Genomic DNA, 14,942 nt, shown 5'->3' with positions numbered 1-14,942 from the left:
AGCCAGACTTTCTGATTGGTTTAAGGTGAAAGGGGAAATTGGAGAATATAATGAAGTGCAGGGCAGAAGTAACAAATTAGCAAACCAGAAGATACTGTGGCTTGAACAGGAGGAGCAGGGCCAGGTTTAAAGATCTCCCATCTATACTTAAACTCCTGTTTTTCCTTTCACCTTACACCAATCAGAAAGTCTGGCTGGCCCACTCTCACCCTGCCAGAGAGCTCCAGAGAACAGGGAAGAAAAAAGGGACAGAGGAGGCCATAACAGCTACACAGGTAAGAAACAAGGGATTAAATACAAATAACCAAAACATAGTCAAACAGGGTTAAAGTTGATCCTGTTTTCTGCTAATGTACATCTTAAATCTGGGTACCTATACTGTATACACTGCAGGTGCATATACTTAAAACATGACACATCAGTAAATACATAGATCAATAAGCACAAACACAACTGACTCAATAAAAATTAGCAGGAGTGATCCCTTTCACTCTGTGGGGGGAGGAGGTTACCATCTGCTGCAGTGCTCGTTGCTCTTTGAAGATTTTCATTATAACTCCTCTGTGTGTTTGGGGTCGCTGTGCTGCTGCAGAGCAAATCTGAGGCCCATCAGAGGCTCCCCTAGTGATGAATGAGCATCTAAACATCTTCAGCACGTATGCACGTCAAGTCTGGACAACTAATTCAAGTATAATAATGTCCAGACTCCACAAATAGGCAGATAAATAGCACTTCTACAGGGCCTGCACCTCCGGCAGGTCGAGGCTGTGATTCAGTCGAAGGCAGTGACGCTGGGGGCTGGCATAAATCAGGACCTTGGACAGCATCAACAGAGAAGTACAAGTCAGGAAATCGGGATCTTGGTCAGCACCACCTCAGTAAGCCGGGAAGATGAAAGACCGCACTAATTTACATCCAACATAGATCTCTTGTTGATTTATTGCTAACAGTGTAAAACAGAAATGACCCTCTGGGTCAGTCCAGATTTTTGCATCCATTCTAAGACAAATAAATAAATAAATAAAGTAGAATAGTACAGTGCATTAGACTATGAAAATGTTTCAATAAAGTAAAGTCTTTTTCTCACATAAATGAAATGTGATGAGTCAAAGTGGCTCAGTTAATATTTTTTTTTTAATAAAATTAAAATATAATATTGTAAAACAATTATTTTTAGAAACTGACAACAAATGTGTTCAATCTAGTAAAATGCAATAAAAAAAACAGAGATTCTAAAAACAGCCCAAACTTATTGGAGAAGAGTGCTGTCAATCATTCTCTGGCACAATGACAAGAGCTGTTCCAGTACTGCTTTTACTACTTTTCTGCTTGTGTTAAGATGCTGGTGCAGTAACATTAAGCACTGCTGCTTGTAAACAGTTGTTCCACACTAAAATGAATTTAAAAACACCTACAAACAACCATGACTGATGAGCACCTGTGGCCTGGTATACAGAGGTCTAGTATACCTCCAAATTACATCGATGAGTTTATTCTACTATTTAGCAGCAAACAAAAAGAGAACAGCTGTTTTTTTAAAATGCTGTTTTAAAGCAGAGCTCACCCAGCTGGGTGATGGCTTAGAATGGGAAGAAAGGATGCATATTAAGTTACTCCCACCTCATGTATGCTTTTCTAGCTGTTGATCACACATGTATGCAATAAATTAATCTGATGAAACACAGAAGCACAGTCTAACAACTTGTTGTTATTTGGCTACACATCTGCAGGGAGTTATTTTCAATACTTTTGTGATTTTAGACTAAAAAGAGATAACTATACACAGTTAGAAGTTGCTATGGTAACTTGCCAGCCCCTTACGTTACAGCTCAATAAAAACTGGAAATTGGGTCTTTGCACCTCATACTGACATTACTCTCTGCGAATACATGATCAGACTTTATTACAGGATGCCAGCTTAAACTGAGAAACTTGATCTGATTTGCACCAGCTCTCTTATATTAATAACTAATATGCCAATCTGCTTTCTATTTTTGTCTGCCCTACATCCATTGGTTAATAATTTTCTGCATTTGCAATGCACATTAGCATCATGTTATCTGTAGATCTTTAGGATATGTTGAATTTACTGTAGATATGCAGCATATTAATGCAAATGCTGAATATTTGCATTAATACACAACAGAGGAACTTTTATTATTGCAGCACTGGAGCTCTATGTGTGCACTGTGACAGTTAACAGTACGAAGCTGCCTAATGTCTTCATTAGAACATAATGCAAATCTTTTTACCGACTCAGCAAAATGCGTTTTAATGACACTCCAAAAGCTTCTGCATGTTTTATACAGCTTAAGGGGTTTTCTTTTTTTTGCAGCGTGTTAATCACATTGCGCTTGTGATTAACAGGAGACCATTCACATGCCACTTATTGATTTTAAAAGGTGTGCCTGTCACTTCCTGTCAGAGGTGGGACCAAGTCATTGTTTTGCAAGTCTCAAGTAAGTCTCAAGTCTTTATCCTCAAGTCTCAAGTCAAGTCTCAAGTAATGTCAGGCAAGTCAGAGTCGAGTCTCAAGTCACTGGTGTAAAAGTCCGAGTCAAGTCACAAGTCTGAAACTTTGAATTTCAAGTCCTTTCGAGTCTTTAAAAAAAAAAAAAATGAAAAAATAATGTTGCCGTTATGCTAAATGTAAATATTAGACCATGTAATTTTAAAATCTGTGTTTTTCTCAACACATGACAAAATAGTGAACTTAGAAAATATACACAAATTGTGAAATTGCACCTCTTTAAAATGCAGCTCAATTAAACCTAGCTCCAAGAATAATTTTCACCGACAGTTCTGAGATAAGCTGCATGTTATTCTTGGATGCGGTTGTAGGACCAGCTTTAAAATCGCATGACAAAAATATCATACACATTAAAAAAAAAAACTGTATCACCAACGTAGCCTGGACAACATTTGCTAGTTGGATGAAGTCAGCTATCTCATCTTAGCATATTTATATGCATATTTATAATTATACGGTTCTTGGAGTGAGTGCATACACTCATGAAGTTTAGTAACTTCAGGTCACTGCAACAAGCCCAGGTACAGTTTACCGACGGATGGGTGCAGGACCTTGAAATGCACCGTGTAGAACGAAAGACCATCGTACGTATCATAAGTTTACCAGTCTCACAAATTGTCGTCATAAATACACATTCCTTAACCGTTTATTAATATAACCTTTGAGCTCAACGGTAATTAATTAGTAGTGGAAATAATTTCTGGTAGCATCACAGAAATGTAGCAGTGACAATAATACTGTATGCTGTAATCGTACTGGGCAATTAGTGATACAAAAAACCTGTTTTATCCTGTGAATAAAAGTATATGTTTTTGTCAGTGTACCATAATAACAGAAGCGAAACGCAATATTGTGTCAGGACAATTCACTATTTATGCACAATAAACAAAGGAGCATAGCACGACAATTTCTGTTCAGCGCCAGACTTGCTTGTAACCTATATCACCAATTATGTTATGAAAATGACGCATTAACTACAACAGCAGACTGACCTTTGTGTAAATGCTTGGAGCAGATTAACCTGTGAGCTGGAGTGTTCTAGGACGTTATATTTGATCTTTGAATGGCTGCAATCCAGTCGCCTCTTTGTTACTTCGGAAACATGGCTCGAACAATTTCTCTTCAACGACGTAATCCGATAACAACCGATCTCTTTACCCGTCGGCTTCCCGTGGCTGTCATGCGACCGGCTATTGCAGTTAATAATACAACGGCTTCTTGACATTTTTGTGTTTCTTTTTATCGCTGTGTGACTGATTTTAATTGAAAGCCTGCGTGCGCTAGTACCGCTTGCCACGAGTTCCCAGAATCCTTTGCGGTTCTACCCGTGAATGACGTCACATTTTCAATCTCTATATAATATGCATGTTAAATTTTATATTTGGGGTAAAATATCAAGTCTTTTCAAGTAAACCGGTTCAAGTCCAATTCAAGTCCCAAGTCATTGGTGTAAAAGTCCAAGTCAAGTCACAAGTCTTAGAACATTTTTTCAAGTCAAGTCTAAAGTCATAAAATTAATGACTCGAGTCTGACTCGAGTCCAAGTCATGTGACTCGAGTCCACACCTCTGCTTCCTGTAATTGGCTTTCTTCATTTTTGATTTGTAGTTATCTACCACTTCATGGGTTAAATATGTCTGTGTTTTTATGTAAATCTTGTTGATTGCAAAGGAACAAAGCGCTTTAATGTAACTGAAAAAATAAGAGACGAGCACATGCTGTTAGAAATAAATACTATAAAATAATAATTATGTAAATGTACGAAAAACGACAATGCAAAAAAATATAAACATAAACATAAAATAGTTTTCGATGGTAATTTTGAACAACAGGCTGGAGAAATCGTGCATGTGTGATGGTGGCCTGAGGTTAAACTGCAGAGCGGTTTCTTGTGGCTCCGAGCCAGAATCGACGCTTTCTACCGAAGCTTTCCGAGCAAGGCCGAAATGAAATGGTCCACAAACCCGACATCAACCGAAAGTCCTCAGCCCACTCCCGAATCGGCCTCATTGAAGTCTCTAGTTGTCGAGTTGGGGGGTGATGGGGTGGACGAGAGCCCCTCCCTGTCCAGTGATTTTCGGATCTGAGGCTTGACAAAGGTAATTACCCTCATCCATTTATAATTGCATATTACAAAGACTGGTCTTTTTTCCTCGTGATTTCGCTCAGTCAGGGAGGTAGTGGGTTAAATTCTGCAGTTTTTCTTCGCTGTTTTGACTATTTGCTTGTGTTGAGCGCTCGCACCGGTGATGTAGGGCGTGTAACCACCGGCGGCAGCAGTTACAGGGATTTCCTTCACACAATAATAAAGCAATTAACGCTACATTAGGGGTAAACTTTCTGAATTTCCCGGGAAAATTGCAAATTCCACAGCATTCAGGCAGAAATCAAAGCGCTGCGTTTGTTTGCATGGTGCCACTGCGCACAGTCGCCTCCTCCATTCTCCTAATTTTGGCTTAATTCTGTAAATTCATTCGTGTTTCTGCTGACGCCACTGAAAAAGCAGAGTCTTTGCACTCATGCTGATAATCAGATCGCCAAGTGGTTTAACGCTCGATATGCTGTATAGCGTATGATCCCGTGCTGCCCCTGGCTGTGGTGCATTATCGTGTGCTGTGTTCGGGAAATACCCGTCTGAAAACAGGGTATTTTCCAGGCAGAAACCGTTATGCAATGCACTATAGCACACACCACAGCCTCCCGCTGAAGGGCTGAAGTATTAGTCACTGAAAAGTCATTTACATTTTATTAAGAAAATGGATGGATGAATAAGTGCTGTGGTGAACTGTGAGAAGCCTTGCTTTTATTTTGTGGTAAGTACATGAACCAAGCCACCGGTCTGTGCGTCATATTTATGAAAAATGCTTCTTATTAGGGTTCGTTTTGCTACAAATCTCCTCTAAGTGACGTGCCAATATTTGATTACTCTTTACTTAAACCATAAATTGATGGTTTACTGTTACTCCTCTGACATCTGTGAATTAATGAAACAAAGAGAGTCTCCATTCATGTTCACTCTGTCCCTTTACTCCCCTCCATTTTATCTGGACATCGACAAATTGGGACCGGCCCATTCATGCTGGTGTTGGTCGTGACACACCCTTGGCTGCACCAGCTGCTGCTTCTGGCTTTGTGAGCTGTATAAGGAGGGGTTAAAGGGGGGATGGGGGTGGAGGTGCAGAAGAGAGTACATGCAAGTCCACAGAGTGGAGCCAATCTTGAAGGTGCAGCATCTTTAGATTTGAAGCTCCACTGCTGATCACTCTGACTGGAAAATGGACACAAGGGAGAAGCTTTGGATTAGCATTCTGAACATCAGTGATGTTCAGCATTTTCAGGTGGTGCAGAAGGGACCAGGTACCACTTAGGTGTGGCAGGTAGGAAATAGGAAAATGCTTCTAGGAAAAAATAGCACTTGAAAATTGAAAAGTCATCGAGTTATAACCATCACAGCTGACCTCCATAAACATGCATTACCAGCATTGTCAGTATAAAACATGCATGCAGCCACCATCACTCATTAGTAAGGGAAGTGTCAGTTAAGCATTTTCTCTGTTCCCATCTTGGTGTTTTGAAAGTGGATGTCAGGAGTGCACATCAACTTTTACCTCTAATAATGACCAAAGCTTAAAAAAAACCCCAAACTTCAAGTTTCACTCAGTATGACCTGAAACCACTGAGAGAGCCTATGAAGTCATCAGGAAAATGTCTACTGAGATTGTGGAGCAAGCTAACAGAGAGCTGCTTTTACAAAGCCTTCTTTGGAAGTTTAGATGAGTCGCCCCCTGCTGGCCATTAAAAGTAATTCAGGTTTAAGGCTTTTCTGCACTTCTGTGGAAGCTACTTTTATCTTTTATAGCATCTTAAGTTAATTTCTTGCAAAGTAAAGGAGTTGGAGAATAGTAGATCATAGATCAAACCCCCCCCCCCCCCCCCCCACCCCACCAATCACCACCTTACAGCAGTGAAAGGGGGTTGACGCCATCAGGGGTAGGGTTATAGCAAATTGGTCTCAGGGGAGGAATCAGACAAAGAGCGATGGAAAACCCTAACAGAACAGCGTTCTCTGAGTTGGTTAACCTCGGCTGGAAGTGGGAAATTGGGGCTCTCTCTCTCAGAGCCAGGCCTGTAAGAGGTGTCTGGTGACCAGGTCAGTGTAGATGGGGCCTGTTTGGGCACAGCCAAAAAAAGATAACGTGGTTTAGCCCCCCTGTGGACCCACCACTTGTGTCGGCGGGCACTGGGGTTCGAGCATGTGGACCCTCAGCATCACAGACTGGTTTCTGGAACACTGTGAGGCATATGAAGTTGATTTATCGTCTCAAATTCATATTTAAAGGTTTCAGTGCATATCATTATATTACTTTTTATTATATAGTTATATATGATGCAGTGTGGAGGACAACACTGTGTCCACCTCTTATTTCCACCTGTGCTTGCACTCGTGCGACAACACAGTTTTTGAGAGTCGAGGTACCCCAAACCTTCACTTCTTCTGATGTTATTGAGAAACTGTCACTGCTGTCTCAGTACAGGTGGAGGATATTTGACATTAGTGCGCTATCATCACAGCTTATGAGTCAGACTAACCTTGAAAGGAATCAGAAGGATAATTAATGAGAGAGAAGACAAAGAAGGGAAAGTGTTTGAAGAGAAGATTAGAAGTACAGAAAGACAAACAGGAAACCAGAATCAGATTGAAGGTGGGAGATGAGAGAGCTGATACTGAAACAGGAGGAGGATGGAGGCATGATGCTGTTGCCCTCCGTCTTGTGTGGGAGAGCAGCGATGAGGTGGAAAAGGCTCTTAAATCCGTCAGTCACGATTGATGTCAGACTGATGAGATCAGCCGGGAAGATGTACCCTCCGAGCCTCTCACCGCGGGGCGGCTGCTGGACGTGTCATACGCACTTCACTAAATGCTATGCCTTGTATAGTTTGATTGATCCTTTTAGTTATAATAGGAGACATGAGAGCTATGACCCCATTTAGACTCAGCCTCTATAAATGGACACGAGAGACTCAGCCAAAGGACAACGATTACATCTGTATAACAGGCCTCTTAGCTTATTATGACTTTCCTCTGACGCAGCGAGTGAGATGTTTAGAAAACCAGAAACTCTGGAAAATGCATCATCATACCTGCACTTGAAGAAATCCAAACCGGTGGTGTCAGGTGTGAGTTTTGTTTCATGCACAGCCACTACTCCCACCGCACTTCACTGAATAGATATTCCATGTTTTTAAAGTGGATGTGTACATTTATGTAATCAGCAGCAGCCTGTCATTTTCCCGTCAGATGCATGCTTCCTCTCAATCAATGAATCAAACCTGTGATTTATGTCTTTGCTGCAGCCCAGCATGAGCACTCACATATGCAATGAACTAATGCCACTGTAGAAGATTAAAGTGAGATGATTTAAACCTGCTTCAAAAGGGCGGCGATTAGAAAATATGCTATGATTACTGTGTTTTCTGCAAAGGACTAAGAGCCTCTGGAACAGTTTTCCTGCCCACAGGGTGTCATTTTGAAATGTCCTCACGTGTTGATGTGCTGAAGGAAAGTGCATGGGCTGTCACCTCTTTTTTTCTTTCTTTAAATAGCACTCTAATCCCTCATCTGAAGGAGCTGGCAGAAACGCAGTGGCATTTTATTGTTCTCTCAGTCTGAAGATGCCGTGATTCCTTCTTTTCCACCATCCTGAACTGGATCCAGGCAGGAAAATAAATTATACTTCCAAATATGCTGCAGAGCTCTGAAACCTGCTTTAAATTTAATAACCTTTTGCAGGCTGAAATCTGTAATCAGCAGGAAGAACCACTTTATTTGAATAAAAACTGAATTATCAGCAGGTATTTGGCATTCCTGTTCATTTCGTCTTTGTTGTTCAGAGTTATGTGGAAGGTTCAGTAAGTTTCAAATTAAAAGCGGACATATTTAGCCCGCGCCTGTTTGTGTGTTTTGTTTTGCTGAGCAGGCGTTTTGAAGTCGGTTGTGTCAGCCGCCCCATTAGAGCAGCGCTGTCGAAACAATGCCAAGGATGGAAGCAGGTGGATTGATTATTGTCATCCAAGTGTCAGCCTGATTGCAGGTGTAGTGTTAGGACAGTGGATTTGTGTTGTAGATGAATGCAAGTCTTTGATGTGAATCTGCAGTTAATTTAATACTTCGATAGTATGTCAGTCTTTTACACCCACATGTCGTCGTGTTCCCCGACAGGATTATTACTAGCTTTTATAACAGGGTTGTGCGTATAAGATGGACACAGACGGCTGTAGACACGAAGAAAATGAAGTAGTGACTCCTGTAATGCTTCTTTGACGTTCTCCTGAATACTGCATGTGTAGCTGGAGCTCATAGTGCAGCACCTACCTCTTGTCTGTGAGGGGCATTTAGTTAGAAGAACGGTGGCTTAAATGAAGTTTGGTCTTAAAATTAAAGAAGCTGAAGCAGCTGGTTTTAGACAGTGAATATAATGGGGCGCTACACCAGCATAAGATGATAAAGGATTATTTTGACCTGTGAATAATGTAAGGGATGTTGCTTGTTTTTGGACTCCACTCGAATTTAAAAAATGAGTATAAGGTGCTGGAAATGAGCATTCAGACCTACTTTAACGACAGCTACTCTGAGTACTTGACTACTGTTTTTTAGCATTGATTTACAATAATGGGGGCCTGCTCAACTGGTCAGTAATACTTGTAGTAGTCCATGTGGAGATCAGAGTATACACCTCAGTGGCCACATCATTAGTCACACCTTACTGTATCAGGTTAGACTCATTTTTACGTTCACAACTGCCTGTATTATTTGTAGCAAACATTCAACAAGGTGCTGGAAAGATTCCTCAGAGATTTTGATCTGTGTTGGCATGAAAGCATCACACAGTTGCTCCTGATTTGTTGTCCGCACATCCATGATGTGATCCTCCCATTTCAATACACCCCAAAGGGAAAGATTGAGATCTGGCGACTGTGGAGGCCATTTAAGTAGAGTGAGCTGGTTGTCATGTCAGTTTTGTGACATGGTGCATTCTCTGGCTGGTAGATGGGTACACTGTGCTTGTAAGAGATGGACATAGTCAGAAACAATACTCAGGGAGGCTGATAAGGCTGATAAGAAACTATAATCCCCACCACCACCCTGAACCACAGATACAAGACACGATGGAAACCGTGGTTTCATGTTGTTCATGCAAAATGCTGAAGCGAGCCGACTGTCAGAGTTCTTCTTCATTCTGATTCTCAGTTTAAGCTTCAGTAAGTCGTCTTGATCGTCTCTACATCCCTAAATGTTCATTAGATTTTTGCATGAACCAGTTTATGTTGTTAATCTTTCTACTCCTTTTTGTTTCTAGCTGTTTCATCGTGTCTGTCTTAATCTTTCATCTAATTATCCCACCTTAATAACTATGCTACTACTGCTTAGTGTAAGCCGGTGCAGTTGCAGCTAAAGGTCAGTCCCCTCGTGCCAGCTGGCTCCTGTCCAGCTCATCATCCCAAAGTAGTGGCTGTGCACTCTTGCATTTAAATATCTCCTACTTTGTCTTCATTTACTCTTCATCTTTTTTCTCCTCTTGATTCCTCCCCTCGTCCTCCGTTGCAGTTTGTGATCCTGTGTCGTGAGTGGAAAGCCGATTATCTCCCAGCACCACGGGAGACACGAGGAGCCGCTGTTCAGCTCGCGCAGCACAACATCACGTTTTTGTCTTGAAGACACTTTATCTATAAAACTTGACTTAATAATATATTTGACTTTGCAACAGCACTATAGGTTTTCTTGCCAAAGAGTGTTGGCGGAAGTCTACTCTTAGATATTTACCGAGCTAATTTGCGAAAAGCTCCTCAATGCCGCACAGCGGTGTAGAGAATTTAGGGGTGGGCGGGGTTGGGTGCTTCTCCTCAACTTGAGGACAAAAATTGAAGTTGGCATGCTTCTACCTTAGCGAGGTGTTTCTAAATTAAACACAGAAGCTAACAAATATATCTTGTCAAATAAAATTACCATATGGGAAATGTTGCTTTTTTTAAAAACCTGGAGCCACGATCCTGCTATAAAAAGCCTTTTTTAATTTGTTTTGTATTGTCTGTGGGTTTCTCTTCTCTTTTGTGTACAGATCAACTGTTCAAGATGAAAGTAATCGGCGCCGCAGTGCTCAGCGTCCTGTTCTGCACGGGTAAGCAAGAACATAATCAGTCACCAGGGAGAGAGTTTAGATAGATGAACTGTTGAAACAGACTTCCTGCAAAACCACATTTGTTTTAACTGGGTGATTAGCATGGATGCTGTGAAAGCCTCACCAAAGAAGCTAAAACACATTGTGATCTAGTTAATTTCCACTTATTTCCTTTCATTTCGCCTGTAATGAAGAATCTGGCTCTTTGTTTTTGTATCCAGTCTATTGTTAGCTGTCATTATTGGCGGCATTTACATTTCAAATGCTTTAATGCTTTCTGCGGAAGCTGTGTGGTTTTTCACTTGGAACAAAGGAAATGATTTAAAGGTTTTTGTATAATCCAGCAGACTAAAAAGAAACGCGCATTCAAATAAACTCATTTTAAACTAATCCTTTGTTGTTTTCCCACAGTCCTGCCAGCATCTGCAAAAGGTAAAAATGGTTGTTTGGATGTTAATGCACGCCTGAGAACGCTCTTTGAGGATTATTATATTATATACATGACAAAGAAAGAGTGTTTGTGCTTTCAGGTTAAAACCAAGTCTAAAAACTAACAAAAAGAGTAATTCAACATATCTAATAAAAACATCTTGATTGCTTCTACCAGTAAAAACAGAACACAGGACAGCTTTCTTTGGCGAGGACGTCCACATCGATGTCCCACGCGGGAATGGCAGCGAGGTCATCTTTAAATCTGCGACCAGCGAGTCCTACGACATGCCGCTGATCACAGCGGGGAAAGTGGTGAATCACAACATTTCCTATTCCAACACTTTGGGCTACCTGGTGCTGGAAGACGTGCAGGAGCAGAACGAGGGCACGTACATCATCAAGGACACAAACAATCCGAACACTGAAAGGCACTTCAAACTCATCGTCAAGGGTAAGCCTCCCTCTGTCTTCTTCATGTGCTTTAAGTTAGATTTTTTAAAATGTGGTTTGGAAACAGGAAAAATGCTGGACACAAGAGATACGAAATATGAAAGAGACATTCTGTGCAGGCCGGCAGTATAACCGTGAAAGAAATTATAAATGTCCTCTATGATCGGTCTTGATTTTTTAAATTTCACCTGTCTTACAGCAAAGATTGTTCAACTCAAACACACAAAGAAGACCAGGTTTTACTTGCAGGAAGCCAGAAAATACAAATTAGTCACCATCTTAAAAGGAAACGCAACACGTCATGTTAGATGACTCAAAAGTGCTTTGGGGCATCTCATTTTTAAAAATGTGCTTTGTAAATAAAAGTGACTTTACTTGACATAAGCTTGATAAGATACACACTGTGCTTTACGTACATGAAGATACAGGACCCATGTTGACAATAGTGCAGAAGAGAGGCGAGAAGAGAGCGCTGACAGGGTGGAGTGAAGGGTGAAGACGAGTGTCAGGAGTGATTATGACTAAAGGATAGCAGCAAGAGTGAAGATGATAGCGAGAGGTGGTGTGTTTGCTGGGTTTTGTTTGGAGCTGACAAAAAGACAAAAGCCAGAGGTGGAGGTGGCACAGATGGAGATCAGTGGAACAGCTCAGGTTAAGCAGGTGGAGACAAAGTCAGAGAAACAAGAGATGGTTTGTACACGTGCAGAAGTCAGATAGTAGATATGCTGGACAGACAATGGTAAAGATGGAGCTGCCAGGCAGGAGGAAAAGAGGAAGATGACACCGAGCATTCATGGATGTAGTGAAGGAGGACATGAGAGGGTTGGGCTCACTGAGATTTCTCCTGAGAGTTTAATATTTACACTGAGGTGACTTTTGCCACAACATGACAAATTTCTCATCTTTGACTGTTTGTTCTGTGTGTCGATGATCAGACTGCGCTTTGGAGCAAATTGTCAAATACGGAGAAACCTACTACATCCATCTTAGCAACATTAAAGGACCCATCACCCTGGAGTTCAGGTATGGTCATCAGAGTGAATCAGTACCAAAGCTGGAATCATTTTCTTTACAGATTGTTTGAATGTTTTGAATGTGTGATGAGAAGATCCTGGAAATGGTTAAAAACAAAAGCCATAAAATATAGAAAAAGGGAACACAAAGCAGAAATCTAGAGATAACAGATGGGTGGGTGACAAAGGCCAAAGGGCTGTATACACAGAGGACTGATCACACATTAGGAAACAGGTGGGAACATCCAGGGAAACATTAAGTAAAAGCACAGAAGACATACAAAGAAAAACAGTTACCAAAAATAAACCAGAAAGACACACATGACAGAGAGATGGGACGACTAGAAACACACAAAGGAATAACAATAAAACACATACAGAGGCTGCTCTCCAGCTCCTTCTGTGTTACATCTATTGCGTGTTGAAATAAGCCAGAAATGAATTAATAAAGAGAAGAAGAAACAGGGCGGTTAACATCTCTGGAAACATCCTTAATCGCAGTCACTGTGTTACTTTATCTGTTCTGTATTATTCTGATTTTTCACAATTTTTAGGCCCAGTCCGTCTCAACTTAATCAGTCAGAGACGCAGTACACAACCGAGCCTCCACCTGTGGTGCTGTACGACCAGACGGGTGTGTTGGCAGAAGAATACATGAAACGCCTCAGCGTGTCGGAGAAGCGTGTGGTGCTGCACTCGGTCAGGATGACAGATGAAGGCAGCTTTACAGTAAAAGACAGCGAAGGCAAAGTCAAGATTCGGACCTGCCTGAATGTCAGAGGTAAGTGAAGATCTGAGCTTTACAGCATCCTGTCGGCTTTAATCGATCACTCGGTGTTAAAGTGAGTCATTCTGTGTGCGTGCAGATGCTTTGTGCCTCTGACTTCCTGTCAGTCAGTAGCTCTTTTCTTTGTATTTTACTTAAATTCTACCACAGCTCTTGTTTATTTTCCCCGAACGTATTTACACTTCATGTATTATTTTTTCTGCTTGGCCCACCTGCAGTGACTCTGCCCCCAACTGGGGTTTGTGTGTGTAGTTCTTAACCACACAAGCCTAAGGCTACACTTATAAAATTTTGCCTGAGGAGAAAAAAATCCAATTTAGTCAATAAAATAAAGTGTCAGGTAAAAATAAGTAACCTTGGGCTCTATGCAAGAAAAAAACTGTTGATGCACAGTAAGGCTAATTTTAAATATTGTTAGTTCAGAGTGTGATTTGAAATAGAGATTATAAAGTTTTTGCAATATTTTTCTACCTAATCAAAAGTGACAAAAAAGCCACGAGACAATCATTCAGCTGGTGTTACTGAACCTGCTTTTAATCAAGTCTTAACTTCAGCTCTTCTGATATGTTCCTGAGGAAATAAAAAGCACTCAATCCTGTGTTTACTGCAGTCACAGTAGTAACAGATGGCCTCCTCAGTTATTGTGTTGTGATTGGCAGTCTCCAATTTTCTCTTAATAAATATGTCCTGGAACCAGAAAAAGGGTCTCTAGAGGTTAAGTAGCTGAGTAGCTCGATGTGCCCGTCATTTATTAAAGCCTCCATAGTTTTTAATAAGTGATTTGCTTTTTGTGCTTTTCAGGTTTTCCTAGATTTTCGCTAAATGGTCATGTTGGCTGAGTGCCACTGTCTTAAAATCCTTAATCTCAGAAAAGGTCAAAGTCTTTATTAAATATATTAAAAAAGGTTAAACCCACCTATAGGGATTCTGAGCTCAATCAAAAACACATTTACTTTGGTGAAGGTTACAGAGCCAAAATATTACAACTGAAGACTGATAAATATCACTGAAATTAAAACACCGCTGAGTTTCTACAGCAACACAAGAGCTTCTGTGAGGCTGGTCTTTGAGCTAAATGCCAACATTTGCATACTTTCATGCAGATAATGTAGTTATGTACCATTTTAATTAACTAGTATTATAACAATATACGGCTAAGCCTCGTGGGAGACTTTATTATGAGTAATATAGATGTTCTTTTTCATAACTGTGTGGTTTTGTGTTTCAATGTCATGAGTAATTTATCTCATTGGGAGGATGAATGTCCACCAAATTTCATTAACCAAACTCATTAACCTCTAATCAGTTCATCCCATGTTTCAGTCCAGCCTCAGTGCAGCAGACTCATTGAATGAATGATTGATATGTTGCTTCATACTCAATAGTTTCTCCGTGCTCCACCAAGTCAGAGTGGGGTCCTTCCTGCCCACTGCTGTTTGTCGGGGGTGTGAAAGGGAACTGAAACGCAGGACTCACAGACACAAAATAATAAAGTGAAAACAATTTTTTTTATTTGGAGGAATGTCATAGTTCATAAATGAGGCTCAAAATGCA

General features: G+C 40.9%; 1 protein-coding gene across 1 annotated transcript in view; it reads left to right on the top strand.

Moving 5' to 3' along the window:
- Positions 1–4,530: 4,530 nt before the first annotated feature.
- Positions 4,531–14,942, top strand: part of LOC308384288 (uncharacterized protein) — a 33,631-nt gene continuing 23,219 nt past the window's right edge. The window contains exons 1-6 of the mRNA XM_080862779.1: positions 4,531–4,628; positions 10,647–10,706; positions 11,118–11,138; positions 11,314–11,589; positions 12,524–12,611; positions 13,156–13,382. Coding sequence (XP_080718905.1) covers positions 10,661–10,706; positions 11,118–11,138; positions 11,314–11,589; positions 12,524–12,611; positions 13,156–13,382 — 658 coding nt within the window. The 5' untranslated portion in view covers positions 4,531–4,628; positions 10,647–10,660. The remainder of the gene's footprint in view (positions 4,629–10,646; positions 10,707–11,117; positions 11,139–11,313; positions 11,590–12,523; positions 12,612–13,155; positions 13,383–14,942) is intronic.

Source organism: Rhamphochromis sp. 'chilingali' (genome assembly GCF_963969265.1).
Source record: "Rhamphochromis sp. 'chilingali' genome assembly, chromosome: 17".
Taxonomy (NCBI): domain Eukaryota; kingdom Metazoa; phylum Chordata; class Actinopteri; order Cichliformes; family Cichlidae; genus Rhamphochromis; species Rhamphochromis sp. 'chilingali'.
Note: the sequence above shows the minus strand (reverse complement) of the source record. Positions and strands in the feature narration are given on the sequence as shown.